General features: G+C 40.0%; 1 protein-coding gene across 6 annotated transcripts; it reads left to right on the top strand.

The window, feature by feature from the left end:
• Window positions 1-103: 103 nt before the first annotated feature.
• LOC109091536 (PHD finger protein 21A-like) lies at window positions 104-14,052 on the top strand. Of its 6 annotated transcripts, none has more exons than XM_042752589.1 (13): window positions 104-853; window positions 2,030-2,284; window positions 2,641-2,733; window positions 6,485-6,775; window positions 6,952-7,062; window positions 7,156-7,207; window positions 7,315-7,394; window positions 7,504-7,564; window positions 8,489-8,511; window positions 9,483-9,638; window positions 10,066-10,141; window positions 10,280-10,383; window positions 10,626-14,052. In XM_042752589.1, exons 1-13 carry the CDS (start codon window positions 752-754, stop codon window positions 11,322-11,324), a joined length of 2,103 nt encoding a protein of 700 aa, XP_042608523.1. In that variant the 5' UTR covers window positions 104-751; the 3' UTR covers window positions 11,325-14,052. The 6 variants fall into 6 exon arrangements, with proteins under 6 accessions (XP_042608523.1, XP_042608520.1, XP_042608519.1 ...); XM_042752586.1 differs by lacking the exon at window positions 8,489-8,511 and adding an exon at window positions 8,670-8,854 and having other exon boundaries at window positions 592-853; window positions 2,033-2,284; XM_042752585.1 differs by lacking the exon at window positions 8,489-8,511 and adding an exon at window positions 8,670-8,854 and having other exon boundaries at window positions 593-853.
• Window positions 14,053-15,963: the final 1,911 nt, after the last annotated feature.

Below are 15,963 nucleotides of genomic sequence, written 5' to 3'. Positions count from 1 at the left end.
AGTCTAAAGCCGCGACTTTATATTTATGTGATTTTAGCCTCGATGTGAGGCCCTCAGCTGACACGGTGGTCTGTTGCGTATGTAAACTTTATGCTTTTGAGTCTAAAGCCGCTACTATGTGATTGATCATCCGCTTAAAGAGAAAACTAGTTTTGTCAAAATTCATTTTGAGGAAGAGACTTTCATTTGATGTTGTGCTTAGCGCTAGGGCTTTGTTGAGGAATATGTGTGTGTGGTTGCACTCTCAGTGGTGCGCTTTGGCTCCAGAGGACTCTGAGGCAGCAGAGTGTGTGAGATGAATTTCAATCACGTTTTTCTCTGCGTGTATGTATGTGTGTAGCGCTCAGTGGGCCTTTATAAAAGCATTTCCAGTGTTGTTAAGATGGTCTCGCACCTGAAGGGTCTTTTAAGGCTGACTGAATAAAAGCCACGGCTTAGCTTCACACCCAGAACAAAGAAAACCAGGGAGTTTGGTGACTAATAATCTATTATTAGAAACCGCTGCAGCCAGATATAAACAGAACATTGAAAAGATGAGATGGGGGGGGGGTCTTTTCATATTTATTTCTTGGAAAAAGTGCGTATGTGTGTTTCCTAACAATTTGTTTTTCTGTAATCATCATTTCCTCAAAATGTGACTGCGAATGGATGTATGATTTCCTGATAATTTCTCTCCCTCTCTCAGAAAAAAGTGGTGGAGCAGTTGAGGAAGGAGTTGCTGGTCAAACAGGAGCCCGACTTGAAGCCACAGATGCTCCCTGCAACAGCAGATGGTAAAACTGTGCTGCTGACACCCGCTTGTCCCCCTTCACAGCCGCCCACAGGGCCTCCACACAACCAGGGGGCGCCACAGGTACCGCGTCACACCCTGAACACCACACAGTTTCTAGACAAAATGTGTAGAACAGCACTATACTCGGAGGTGATTTGCAGCGGAATATTTACTTAACACTGGTGAGACATGAATTCGATTCCTGTACCGCTGCAAAAAAATGACCCGATTAGCTAGTTTACCCAAAAGGTTTATTGAAAAACAATTGCCCTGACTCGTCAGCGGTGCTCTATTCTAAAGGCACACTCTGTAATTGCAAAGACACAAATCTTTGTCCCTGAAATAAGCTTTGAGTTTGTGAAAAATAAGGGCAGAGTGACCTTAGAATCTTATAAGAGTGTTTATATTGCCAGTAATGTACAATCTCAGCCTGTTTTTAACTTCTTTTGTATTTTAATTTTTTTTCTCGGTGATGAGGGAAGAAGACCAACTAGAGTGAATGTGTTGCTATTTAACATAGTATTTACTATTTTTCATAGAATTTACAAACTATTGAACTATTAATATAAATAAAATCCACATGTAGTGGCATTTGCAACCTTTTTGTTTTGTGATGTGGCACAATTCTAAGAGAAACCGAATATTCAACAGAAAAGAATTATGGAGTGGGACTAAATTCATTTTATATTGAATATTTTAATTCATTATATATTCATTTAATACAGTTATTTCTGTAATGTAGTGCATTTATAAGTTAAACTATTCAACTGGAAAAATGTATACTATGCAGTGCTGTCAAATCAATTATTCATATCCAAAATAAGCATTTGTGTTTACATAAGATGTGTGTACTGTGTATATTTATATATAAATAAACACACATACATGTATATATTTAAGATATATATATATGATTAATTGCCATTAATTGATTGTTAATATTAATTGATGACTTTTGGGTGTTACATACAAGAATTGATCCAAACCTGCAATGTGACTTTGTTTAAACAATGTCTCTATAGCTAATTTGTGATTGGTTAACGTTATCTAACATCACTTGCTCTCTTGGTAACAACAATGGAAAAAAGACAAGTTAAAAATTTTGATGAAAGACAAGGACAGACCATTTTTCTTATATCGACTGATAATTTGTACACAGTAACAGCAGAAAAATCAAGTCAAAAGCACTTTAACATCTTTTGTGTCTCCTCATCCTCTGCTTCCTTCAATCAACCTACCTCCCACCTCCTCGACTAGAAGACTCTCACCGTGACGCCGGTCATAACTGCAAAGACTCTACCTCTCGTGCTGAAAGCTGCCACCTCCACCATGCCTGCTTCCATGGCAACACAACGCCCCACAGTCGCCATGGTCACTGCCATCAGCAACCCCCCGAGACCCGGCATCAATTCCGACTCCCAGAGCACACCAATCAATCTTCAGGTGGCCGGCAAGCTACCCAATCAGGACACAGATGCCGGCACACGGATTGTGTCCAAGAATGTTATTGTTGTGAGTAAATCTCTAAATCCCTAAAGATTCTTCCTCTTAACTTAGTGTTTCCATTTAGCTTAAAAAATAACAATGTTAAACTGAAGTAGAAATGCCAGTCTGTGTTTTTGCATAGCTTGCTGTAGAATAATCATAGTCAGACCCACTTTTCTTTGATGTGTTTAGAACAGGATGTTTATGTCTCCAGTTAGTATGAAGATTTGAAATGACTTCCTTTCTGATAATGATGTGCTTGGCTGGGGTGTATGGTGACATACTTCTGTGATGAAACCAGATAGAGGATAATTTCCTCTAAATGTTGTGAATTTCTCCATTTCACCTGCTGAGTGCCCAATAAAAGGCTGGTTTTGTCACAGGTGCAGGCCGCCACCACCTCTGCCCAGCCTATCAAAGTTCCCCAGTTTGTCCCTCCTCCTAGATTGACGCCTCGACCCACCTTTCAGCCACAGGTGCGTCTCTGTTAGACCTGCCCCCTCCCCTTATGTATGTGCAGTTCCACACTGACGCCACCAGAGGGACACACAACCTAGTTTCAGAGGCCTTGTGTCTGTAAAGCATTTGCTTACAGAGACATTCTAAATCAAGATATTTTTAAACATGGGAACTAAAATTGCTCAAACACAATCACCCAAACTTCAAGACATCACTGTTCCACACCCAAATTCTGCTTTTTTCCTTATAATAAAACTGACGCTCACCTTCTCCTTCCCAGCAATGGCTGTTGCTGTGATACTGTTTAGTCCCATTTTTTTCTCTTTGCTTTAGAGTGCTTACACACTAGATTTGACGCTTTGTGCTACAAGTCTGTTGATATCAGTTGGGGATAATGTGTTGTTAAAAAAAATATTTAAAAAAACAGTTAAAAACGGTTTGTGAAAGTGATGCTTAGTAATGCAACCTAGAACTTTTGCTTTCCACTCTGACCTAGGCATCTGTTGACCAATGAAAATTCTGTCCAATGTAGTACTGCTTTGTTTTAAACTGACCTGCTTCTGTCTATACTCTCTAATGGCTTGTTTCCACCGAGTGGTATGGTTCAGTATGGTACGCAATTATGTCTGTTTCCATTGTCATTAGTTGTGAATGGTACATAAATAGCGAACCGTAGGATACCATTTTTTTGGTACCCTTCCATTGGGCGGAGCTAATATACAAGGGTGGAGCTAAACTCACTGCAGAACGTTGATTGGTTGACTAGAATCATTACTTTTGCCTAATACAAGGGCATAAAGCTTCTCCTTCACTCGTTCCACTCTGCTTTCCATGAGTGTTGGGCTTATCTACATCAGAGTGTGCAAACACAAAAAAAAATAATGTATTTTATAATTTTATTTTCAGACAGACAATAGTCGTTTCTCAATATGCGTTCTTGTCTGTCCTCGTGGACTTGTAAAACTTCATTTCCCAAAATCCCGCATAATTTTCAAAATATTACTGTAATTGTGTCATGAAATGTAGTTTTAGGAGTTTTTCCGTTGAGAATGTAATTGTTTAAAACTCAATTGTTAGGTTTATTTATAAAGATTTTAAAATTTGCTATGCCGATTTCGGAGATCCAGGCCAGCTAGTCCTTCCGACATTTGCTGCTGGCTCTGATGCCTCTGTAGTGATTAAACAGGAGATACAATTTATTTTGGGTTTATTTAACAGGCATTCGTGGTCTCATGAATCTATTATTTGTAAGTTATGTTTAACTTTATATATTTATTTTGAACTTAACCATAGCACAGCACTGACTTTGTAGCATACGTTTGACTGAATTGTTTGCTTTTGTCTTTATTTCCTATTATATAAGCCTCTTCTACTTTTATAATGGATATTATTGTTCATTAAAGCTGACATTTAAGTTTGTCGCACTTTCTCGTCGATCGCTACTTACCGGCATACACCACGCCTATCAAGTAAGGGTACTGTTGGCGGTGGAAATGCAAGCTGGATCAGGGTGTTCGGTCCAAAATCATATCATACCATACCGTACTATACTGTACTGACCCGTACCGCTCTGTGGAAACAAGCCATAAATGCATTCCTGTCTGTCAAATGCTCCATTACAGCTTTATCTAGTGTGTAAGCTCCCTTAAGCACCGTGTCTATACTGGAAGTGACCCATAAGTGCCATCACTCAACGGCTTGGGTGCATGACCCCTTCAACAACAGATGTTTTAACATTTGGGTGAATAACTCAACAGAAGTCCATTGGTATAAAAACTGAACTAACTTCTATATGTTCATTGCTTATGTCTGGTGTAGACACGGTGTCACGGTGTTTTCCTTTGTAACAATGCTGTTGCTTCAGTTGCAGCTTTATTTCTGCTTTTGTTCTTTGATATTGCTTTGGCTGACCTTGTCATTAACCCCCACGCCCTTAAAGACTGACAATATATCACCTTTTACCTCAAAAAGCTATGTAATGCTAAAGTGAGCTCAGATGAATCCACTTGAACCCAACATTTACTTACCCTTATATCGTTCCAAACTTGTTTGACTTAGGGTGTGTTCACACTTGTCACGTTTGGTTCAATTAAAACAAACTTTGGTGAGATTGCTCTTTTACTCTGGTTCATTTGAATAAGTTTGAACGCTGCCATCCGAACCCTGGTGCGCACCAAACAAGTGGACCGAGACCCCTAAAAGAATGTGTCTTGGTCCACTTACAAATGAACTCTGGTGCGGTTTGAATGAAATAAGAAAGCAACATGGACCAAATACTTCTAAACAAAGCAAAAACAGGATGTAATGACAAGATGCAATGCTATGCGACATGACTTGACGATGAGGAATCAGAATCAGAAAGAGCTTTATTGCCAAGAATGCTTGCGCATACAAGGAATTTGTTTTAGTGACATAAGTTTCCAGTACACAGAGACAACAACACAGTCAAAAAAAAAAAACCTTTGCAGATAATTAAGTGTATGAACAATTGTGCTATAAATGATAATGGAATAGAATTGAGTAAGATGCAGGGATGTACAAGGATGAAGGGGTAACAAATAAATATAAGGATATTGCACATTTTTATTGCATGAGTGGGGAACATTTAACTGTTCATGAGGTAGATTGCCTGGGGGAAGAAACTGTTCTTGTGCCTGACTGTCCTGGTATTTGCGGCCCTGAAGCGCCGGCCAGATGGCAAAAGTTCAAAGAAGTCCTAAACATTACCTGAAGTATCAAGATTGATTTACTGAGCCCTTTTCCTCACTCTGGATGTATACAGTTTTTGAAGGGTGGGCAGGGGAGTACCAATAATCCTTTCAGCAGTCCGAAACATTCCCTGTAGTCTTATGATGTCTGGTTTTGTAGCTGAACCAAACCAGACAGTTATTGAAGTGAAGGAATGTGTGGTTTATCCAAAAAAAAGGGCAAATGTGTAGCAACGAGTAGGTAAAATGCCATTTATAAGCTCTTTGTGAGTTTGCAGTACATAAAAAAAAATCATATGTACACGCAACAGAGCGCTTAGTCCAGCAGACGGCATTAGGTGTATTTGACTTAAAGTGGTGCTGAGCAGACCGATCGGAGAATGGGTACATTGATGTGATACACCGATCGGTCTGCGCAGCGCTGCTTTAAGACAAACACACCTATTGTTTGGGGTGTTCATTAAGTTCCCTCACAAAACATGTCATTCAAAGACCAATCAGGTTGTGAAAGCATCACTATGCCTTCAGGTTCAGTATCTTTAGGTTCGCTGTCAAAAATGGCAGTGTAAACGCTAAGCAGACCAGGACCAAATGTATAGTTACTAAGAGATACAAACTACAAGTGTGAACGCACCTTAACTTTCTTATGTGGGCAACTCTGGTCCTCAAAGTCCACTGTCCTGCAGAGCTTTGGTCCAGCCCCAATCAAACACCTCAACAACTAATCAAGGTCTTTGGGATTACTAGAAAGTTATAGGCAGGTGAGTTTGATCAGGGTGGGAGCTAAACTGATGAACATTGTAGGCCAGAGTTTCCCACTCCTACTCTTGGTTGGTTTGATGTTCCTAAATTGAGCCCTGCACACATTTTCATCCACTTTTAAACTAGTCACAGAGGGGTGAACCAGATCTCAGTGTTAGCATTACTTATGGCTGAGGTTGCCTCTTAACACAAAACAGCATGGATGTTAGTGGCATGGAACCAGAGTGGCTTTCATGATCGGTTGGTTTGGCAAACCTCTGTCTTCTTTCTCACCTAACCCCATTCCACCATTGCACAGGTTCGACCAAAACCCCCCATGCCCATCAATGTGCCCATCGCTCCAGCTCCTCCTCCTCCCATGGTGGCGGCTCCTCTAATCCAGCGGCCTCTGATGCTCACCACCAAGCTGACGCCATCTTTGCCTGCCTCTGCTGGGCCCATTCACCAGGTGCACATCGTGAACGGACAGCAGTGTGCCACCATTGACAAGACCACGACTGCAGTCACGAGTGGCACCACGCAAGTCACAGGCATTGTCATCAGTCCTGCCCAGACACTTAAGATCAGCAACCTTAACTCAGACTTGAAGGTGAGCGCACCCGTTTGTATTAGCTTGTTTTGTTTGCTCCAGACATGCAACATTTTTCAGACAAGTCTTTTTTTTTTTTTTTTTTATCTGACAGGATAGGTTTAACTTTTGTTCTTGCACTAAGAATCAAACAGCTTGCCTGGGTTGCTTATCTTGTTTCTTGTTCTCTGCATCAGACTGTGAAACCACAGGGAGGACCAGAACAGGTGGTCACGAGTACACCACCCTCATGCTCTCCTCCTCTTCCTCCTCCTCCAGCTAAGGTCAAACGAGAGGAGAGCCCACAGGTACTGGTAACGTCACAGAGTTAACAAAACCATCATGTCTGACAAATTTTGCCTGAAGCCTAAATAATAAACTAATACATTTTCTTCCTTCAGAAACTTGCCTTTATGGTGTCTCTTGGGTTGGTCACACATGACCATCTTGAAGGTAAGTCTCACTGGTGTCAATTCTGCACTGTGGATTTCCATTAAATTAAAGTTAAAAGTACAGGATGTTTTTTAACCAGAGGTGCATGGGATGTCATTGCTCTCCAGAGATTCAGAGTAGAAGACAAGAACGTAAGAGGAGAACAACAGCCAACCCAGTGTACAGTGGAGCAGTGTTTGAACCTGAGGTACAAACAAATTGTTCTGTAGTTCCCTCCTCCGTTTGGTCTGATTTTGAGAGCTTAGATTGTACTTGCAACTTGGCCCTAACATTCTGATTTCTCTTACATATCTCAGAGGAAAAAGAGTGCCGTCACTTACTTGAACACTCCACTGCATCAAGGCACCAGGAAGAGAGGTCTGTACCTGCCTGTCTTAGTTGCTTAAGTTGATGTATTGTAGCCCTGCAGCTTCTATGTACCAGCTAATAGACACCTCTCCGCTTTCTCTTGCAATTCTTCTTTGTGTCTTTACTGGGGTTTGATCTCTCTGCAAACCTACATCATTTGAGTAGACCTAAAAATTGGCCTATAAAAGTGGTGGTTAAGGAACCTCTTCCCCAGTTTGTATAGTTTCCAGAGAATGTGGCTTGTTTTGGACTTAACTTGTTAACATATGACTTAAGACTCCAAAATGTCAGTAGGCTTACAGGGAGAAATATGTCCTCTCAGTGTTGCTTCACTTCAGATTTGAGTCTATTGTGTGCTCTTTGCACTCTTTTTTTCTTTTAAAATATCTTGTTATTATCTTGTGATTTCTAGAGCTGTGCTTAAACATAATGGATTTAGCTTGATTTGACCTTGAAGATCTTGACTTGGTTTTCACCCTAAAGACTTATGCTTGGCCTTAAAAGACCCAACTTGGACACCACCTTAAAGATTTGAGCAATGATTTGGGCTTGCTGTTGAAAGTTCTTTACTTGGACTCTACTCACTGACTTGAGCGCTGATGTGAGTTGGTCGAATTAGGTGTTAAGTGAGAGTTTGTCCGTTGGTTCTCTGGTTGTCATGTTACCTTTAGATGTTATATTTATTGTTTTGCTTATTTTAGAGGGCATGATGCATTGCTTGTTCCTGTAGGAGCCACCTGCAGGGAAATGTATTGAGAAATGTATTGAGATTTGAGATTAGATTTCAGTTTAGACTTTCGTTCTTTCTTTCGCTCATTGCTTTTCAAATTCCCTGCATGCTGCTGTGGTCGTCCGTTGCACTAACTGCTTTTTGTGACCCTCCCTTCCATTTCTCCTTCGCTCTCTCCCTCCTTTCCTATGTTTCCATGCTAGCCAATGAGGATCCCCTTTCTAAGGTATGTTGCTACCAGAAAATGCCATTATTTGATTTCATCTTTGCGTTTTTTTCTTTCTTTTCCCTTTTTCCTCCTCCTCCATGTTTCTGTTCCTTTTGTTTTTTTTGTTTTGTTTTTTTGTTTTGTTTTTCTTTTCTTGTCTGTCTCATTTCACTCAGGTCGCCCTCCCAAATACAGCACCACCACCAGCAGCACAGCGGTGCCGGAGCTGGGCTGCAACCCCCTGCTCTCCCCCACCAGCAGCCTTCCCGACTCCCCAGCCCCTGAGCGGCCTGACACGGGGGGCTTTCCCCTCTCTGTCCACCCTCATTCTGTCCCCCAGCCCAGCCCCAGCTCCGGGGATGTAAGTAGCCACCTGCCAAGTCTGGGCGACCATGTTGTTGAAAGCCCCCACTATTATTACCGTTTTAGTAGGTTCCTCTACATCATAGGCTGCCCCTACCCCCCAAAACCCTTCACTGCATTCATCCTGTACACCTCAAAAGTACAGGAGCAAGGTAACTCCTGTTAGAGTCCAGCATCCACCCTGGAAAGAGAAAGACTGACCTACCAGCACTGTCATTCATGTGTTTATTTGTTGTATTTGTTGAAATGGAGCCAGCAGTCTTACAAAGTGAACAGTCTTTCTCTACTTCCCACACAAATATCAGGCCTGAAGTAATTATAGTATAGTATTTTTAAAATCCTTACACCCCATCTTAGCATTTAAGCCAAAATACCCATTGCTTATAATGATGATACATTTTCAATAGTGATTAATCCAATAATCCCAATTATAGTAATAATAATAAAACTACTAGCTAAATATCCAGTGCCCTGACTGAGTGAACAGTCCAGTCACCAGTGAGCCACTAGACAAATACCTCCAATCAGCAGTCAGTTCTTCTCCTCCCCGCCTTTCCCGCTGTCATTTGATTGGTCCAGGAAAAGAAGGGGGCGGTGGTACTGACACCTGCCGTTCTTCCCGACAGGGAGACATCCATGAGGATTTCTGCACTGTGTGCAGACGCAGTGGACAGTTGCTCATGTGTGACACATGTTCGCGCGTCTACCACCTCGACTGCTTGGACCCACCCCTCAAAAACATTCCCAAAGGCATGTGGATCTGTCCTAAATGTCAAGACCAGGTAAATAATAGCAGCACAACGAGCCCTTGGCCACTGCTCTCGCAGGCCATTGATGTCTCCTTTTAACTGGAACTCAGTCCTTTCAAGCACACACACACTTTTATATCATTATAAATGGGAGATTAACTGAGAGATCAGACTCCCCTTTCCCTGCCAAAAATGAAGTGTACATTTTTCTCCCCTTAAACAAAATGAGTTTCTTCAGGCATTAAGGCTGCTTCGTCCTTTGTAAGCTCTCACATGGTTCGGTATTGATTGTGCCTTTTTTCCACCCATCATGTAAGTGTAAGACAGCATCAAGCACTCCCATTAAAGTTCTGTTGTTCATCACTGTTGCCATATACAATTGATCTCAGTTTCTTTTAGGGCTTTCCAGTGGTCAAGTGGGCACAGCACTGTTCTGTTATTGAGATAATTTCTTTTACAGATTCTGAAGAAAGAAGAGGCCATTCCATGGCCAGGAACCCTAGCAATTGTCCATTCCTACATTGCTTACAAAGAAGGTAGAGATATTTTTATTTCCAGTTGTAGAAATTTGCACTCCAATTTTACATTTTAAGCGTAAAAAAAGTGTATAACCAAATGCATACATCTATGTTCTAGTGCATTCAGTTTATGAGTGTTTTGTTCCTGTCCAACAGCAAAAGAAGAAGAGAAGCAGAAGTTAATGAAATGGAGTGCCGAACTAAAGCTGGAACGAGAACAACTAGAACAGAGAGTGAAACAGCTCAGCAACTCTATAACAGTGTGTTACTTGTTTTTCTCTTTAATTGGAGCTTTTCTGGATACAAGATTAATTATACAATTGTTCTACGTGTCTGTGAAGGGGTTTTTGCCACAGAAAGACAATTTTAAAAGGAACATTCAGCTTTTTCTCATTTTATCCCTGCAAATATTCAGTATGGCTTGTTACATGCTATACCGTAGTTCTTCTAAGATTTTAGTTTGGGTTTGTTATAAAATGCTGTATTCCTTTTTTTTCAACAGAAATGTATGGAGACCAAGAACAGCATACTTGCCCGTCAGAAGGATATGCAGGCCTCTCTGGACAAGGTAAAACACCTGGTCCACCTCATCCAGAGCTTTAACTTGACTCAGTCCATGGAGACGATCATCCTACAGGATTCCAAACAGGACTGCACAGAGTCAGGGAGCATCAAAGACTCAAAGGATGCTACACAAGTGTGTGTGCAGGAGAGTCCCACCGAGCCTAGAGTGCAAGTACCAGCCGCCGTAGCAGTTCCCGAAGTGAAGGCAGAGCCAGAGGTGGGTGAAATGGCAGAGCCAGCAGCCGCAGTCACACCTGAGGCTGCGTCAGGTGAATCGGGAGTTAGTGCCCCGGAAGTGCCCAAAACCACAGTTGGTGAGGAGATCATGGATGCGGCGAAAACGCCCGAGCCTGCGGAATTGCCTAAGGCCAGGGACGTAAAAACTAATGGAGGAATGGACTTTGTTTGTACCGGCTTGAACCCGGAGGAAAAGGAGGGTGCTGTCGATGCCGCAGAATCTGTGGGCTCCGAGAATATCCCTCCCATTGACAGCAGTTGTGTAGAGAATGCTGGGAAGATGGAAGTGGAGCTGCAGGAAGATGAAAGTCATGGCATGAACACCAACAACGGCAAAACCTCAGAACCTTCTCAGCAGGCTTTGCCAGCCCCTCTAATCAGTGTGGATAACCCCAAATAGTTCTCAGCCTCACACTAAACATATTTACATCACCAAAACATTTAAACAGATTTCCTATTGCACCTTGGACTGGTGCACAAAGTTGCCAATCTATACGTATATATATATTATACATATATATATAAATATTATCTATATCCAAATAAATGTTTTTTTTTTTTGTTTTGTTATTTTTACTTTTGTTTTAAATGGTAAAACTGTGTCAACAGTACTTCTACATCCAAGGCAAACTAGTCTTGGTTCTTGTAGACCAATAGAGCCCGAACTTGTGGGTGAAAAGGGTGACTTGCGAAAGAGTGTCATGCCAATTATTAATTATTAACAAAAAGAAAAATAGTAGTTCAATAATATTAATAATTATTATAATTATAATAATAATAATGGTGATAAAGATGATGGATGATTTATCAGATCAGACCAGTGTGTGCCTCCAACATGGGGTTTGTTTTCCATAGGTTGTCTTAGTTGTCTTCTCCTCAGGAGGAGAAAGGCAGGGCAGATGTGTCCAAAGACTGCATGACTATGCTCACACCCTGTGCACCTCCAGCCAGGCCTGAGTGGCCCAGCAATACCAAAAGCTTCTCTTTCCAAACAGGACAAAAAAATAAAATAAAAATCAGTGCATCAGTATTCGCCAGGGACAAGGAAGAGGTTTAGAATCCGGTTGTTGGCGTGGGGTAGACTAAATCAGGACCACCTATAGCAACCCCTCTAATTTCTTTCCTCCACTCTACATCTTGTCCGCATTCTCCAGTTAGCTGTAGAAGTGTCCCGTCTCCAAGTCATCTCAGGCTAATCAGTGGTAGAGCGCATGGCAAAGCCTCTCGAGATCTTTGACAAAGGGCTGGAAGAGGAAGCTACACCAGAAGTCACATCTCGGTAACTGCAACAAATCATGCGTGGTAGATTAGTCTGAAAAGCGGTGTTGGTTCTGTGTATTGAATGAGTCTTGTTCTAAAGTCAGTATATGTGTGTATTCTATACTGTTTGTGGATTTTATTAATTTAGTTTTTTTGTTTGTTTTTGTTTTTAAGAAAATATATTCAGGTCTTCCTAGTCTTCATTGAAAAATAAGTGCTTTTTTGTTTCATGAAACAGTCGTTTGTTATCAATGGTGTTTAAAAATGGCATGAATTATGCAAGCAGCTTTCTCAATTTCAGAGATGCACATTGCATAATGAGTGTCTGCTTTTATTTGAATTCCGAACTGCCAAATGCTTTAGGTTTTTTTAAATCTAAAATAATGGTAATATCCTCTTACTGTGTGTTTAGTCTAAAATATAGTCATCCCCATTTTTCCAAAACCTTTTTTTCTTGAAAAACAATAATGACTAAGTCACAATTTGCTGTCTTAAACTTGAGGGTTTGATGTATGAGCCAAATTGAGTAATAAGGAAATGACAGAAAACCCTTAATTAAAGCACAAGCTTTATTGTAGATAACTAAAGCAAACGCACTAAGAACCTCTTAAGAGACTTTGAGCAAAATTTTCCAAAAAGCGCTTAAATCTTATCTGTTGGTTTTTACGCTTGCCAACATCCTGTAAAATCGAAAACAACAGCCAGTTGCTTGCATACAAAGTGGAAAGCACTGTTTATGACCGTCTTCTGCTGGTTTTTGCTGGCTTTGCGTTGTGTTGCTTATTATCTTATCCTGTCCCAGGTAACGTCTTAAAAGTCTTAAAAATAATGCACGGCTGGCACCTTTTATGTTAATGTCAGACCATTCCAAAAAGCATATCCCTTTTAGCTTCATAAAGATAGCCACTCAGGCTAGGATTGAACGCATATCAAATTCCACATATCCGTTTAGGGCATCTTTGTAAGTGCTTATTTTGACTATATGTATACAGTAGTGCATATTTATTTGGGATTTGAAAAGAATGATGCATAGCTCATTTTGGCTGTTTAAACACAAGATAGAACCTACCACAATATGGATCCTGTTTTTGGGATGATGTTTACGGTTTTGTTTTTGTTTTTTAAATGATGGATTTATCTTGATTAGTCAGGATTTCATGGCTTTAAAACCCAATTTGTAATTCTTAGTGGATGGGATCTTGGTTATATCAACAATGTGCTGCAATTTCTCACAATCTACTGTGAAAATTCACATACTTATCCTTAATACATTCCCATAATGCCCTGTTACCCTTTGAGACAAGACTGGGTAATAACAGATAAACATTCATATCATGGCAACCATTATTGTGGCATAACATACCGACATGAATATTAAAGGCCTTCCAGAAGTCACCATTGTCAGTCTAGAGAATATTTAAAGAAAATGACTTTTATTCCTTCCTGTACAGGTGCCCAGAGTGCCTTCAACATTTTACATACTGAATTTAGTCTCATAAACTGGTCATATTTCCCTCTCTCTGTAAAACATCACTCAGTTAACTTTGATTAGAAGCACATTTCTTTTAATTTCATTTGGTTAAAGTGAAATGGTTGTAGTGATGTGCTTGTGTTGGTCTAGTCCTGTCTGTCTTTACTTAATCTAGTTACCTGCTGTGAAGTTAAAGAGCCCCTATTAGAGTAGGCTATATTTTAAGGAGTTGCCTTGAGCTTTTTAATACTCTGAACAAAAGTATATCTAAGTGATTGCACAAAATTGGTCTGGAGAAAAAAAAAAAAGAGTTGTTCCTTATAATGTGTTTTAAATTAATTCATTGGTTCATCAGAGCACTCTGTGCCACCAAAATATTAAGTGTGTGAAAATTGTGGCGAAAAATTAATTTTTTGGATTGACATTAATTGGAAAAAAGTTCTGGAAGTTTAGGAAGTCATGGTTTCCTGTCTTTATGCACTTTTTATAGGAATGTCCTAAGTATTACTCATTTTTTCCCCCCAAAATACATAAGTGTCTGCTCGTTTTAAGTTCTTTTGTAGTATTTGATTCAGGAGATTTTTTTTTTTCTCGTGATTCACAAAACAAGACTGTTCAGGCCAGTGACTACTACTTAACATAACATACATACATAACACTCTGCTCTTAATATGACTTGCACCCTTTCTTATTAGCGTCATGTCCTTCATCTCTCCTTCAGTCACTGAGTTAGAGTACTGGACTTGTACCTGAATCAGGTATTTAGATTTCAGCCTTGACTATTAGCAAGGCTGAACGGATCAAAGAAAACCTGCAATCTGATTGGATAGACTCAACCCCCCAGAACACCAACCTGTCCAATCAGTTCAACAAAAAGCATGCCTTCTTATGCAAATTTTTTATATAAGTTTTGTCAAACTTTTTTTAATATGCATTTAGTTTTGAGTTTATTTTGTAAAGATTTTTATGTGAACTTTGTGTCACTTTCCTTTTCACATGTCTGGCGAAGATGATGCCAAAACTAAACAGTATACATATGTACATCTCTTAAATACACTTGCATTGTTTTTTTGTCATTGTTTAAATTATGAACAATATACACATTCACAATGGCATCTGTAGAAAATAGAAAATTCATGTACAGTTACAGAAGGGAATTATTTGCTGGCCACAATTCTGGGCTCTTTGGAACATGGAAATGTGGCATCAGCTGTGTATGAATCTCATGGACCATTACTTTCATTCAAGTCTGCCTTTGCTAGCACACCATGCTGAATGTTATTGTTATCTTAGGGCGCTAGGTGGGGGTGGAGGTTACCAATGGTTGTGAGAAGATATTTAAGGTCTTACATGGCTTATCTTGCAGAGTGCATGTAATGTTGTGGGTGGGGCCTTTAGAAGAAAGGGGAGGGAACTTCTGAAAGCCACGCATTCAAATTCTTAAGTCAGTATACCCAAAGAGACTGCAAACATTTTACTGTTAGGAAGCCTTTTTATATGCATTCGAGATACATATCATTGAAAGTTTTTTTCCATCACGATTGATTTTTGCTCTAGCTTACGGCTCCGACGTGTGTGAAACGCTTTCCGCCAGCTTTCTAAGTTGTATGGCTTTGCAATTTTGGTTTTAGAACTTTTAAAAGGCGAAAGTTTGCTGTGTACATTTTATGCATAAAATCGAAACATTTTAACACCCATTCCAGCTGTTCATCCTGTCACCTTGATCTTAATAGTGTGTAGATCATCTATATTCTTTACGGTGCGTTATAATTCCACAGTGACAATGAAGTCATTGTAGATTTAATGTAGTTTCTGTTCACTTTTCATAATATTTACTCAGTCATGATTGTGGCCTTCTCGTACTGTTGATGCATTTCATTTCTGTAGTCGTGATTTTCCTGGTGTTGTGCAGTGTGTGTGAGCGAGTGTGTGTGAGCAGGTGTGTGTGTGTGAGCGTTACCTCATCTACAGTCAACTGTCCAATTGGAAAACATTTTTGTTTACGCGTGAAAAAAAAAAAGAAAAAGTAAAAAAAAAAAAAATCTTCCACTTAATACAGGATACAAAAAAAAATCTTCCACTTGATGAAACACAATACAGGATACATTGTAGCGACATGAGTTATTTAAAAAAAAAAAAAAAAAAAAAAGAAAGAAAAAGTTCACCTGGTGTGCTGAACTAAGTGTAAATGGTTTATTACACAATATGAATATTTGTAAAATTGTTTGTATTTTTTCATAATGATTTTAAAAAGGAGTGTGTTTATTTTTTGACTTTTTTCTGTTACAGAGCGCTCTCTCTCTCTCTC

The sequence above is a fragment of the Cyprinus carpio genome, chromosome B25 (assembly GCF_018340385.1).
Source record: "Cyprinus carpio isolate SPL01 chromosome B25, ASM1834038v1, whole genome shotgun sequence".
In the NCBI taxonomy this organism is placed as follows: Eukaryota; Metazoa; Chordata; class Actinopteri; order Cypriniformes; family Cyprinidae; genus Cyprinus; species Cyprinus carpio.
Note: the sequence above shows the minus strand (reverse complement) of the source record. Positions and strands in the feature narration are given on the sequence as shown.

Bases quoted from the DNA above. Each gene is read 5' to 3' on its own strand.
- LOC109091536 (XM_042752585.1), top strand. From the start codon at position 752: ATGCTCCCTGCAACAGCAGATGGTAAAACTGTGCTGCTGACACCCGCT. The intron at 7,395-7,503 runs GTACAAACAAAT...TACATATCTCAG, and splicing joins GAGCAGTGTTTGAACCTGAG to AGGAAAAAGAGTGCCGTCAC. The intron at 10,384-10,625 runs GTGTGTTACTTG...TTTTTTCAACAG, and splicing joins AGCTCAGCAACTCTATAACA to AAATGTATGGAGACCAAGAA.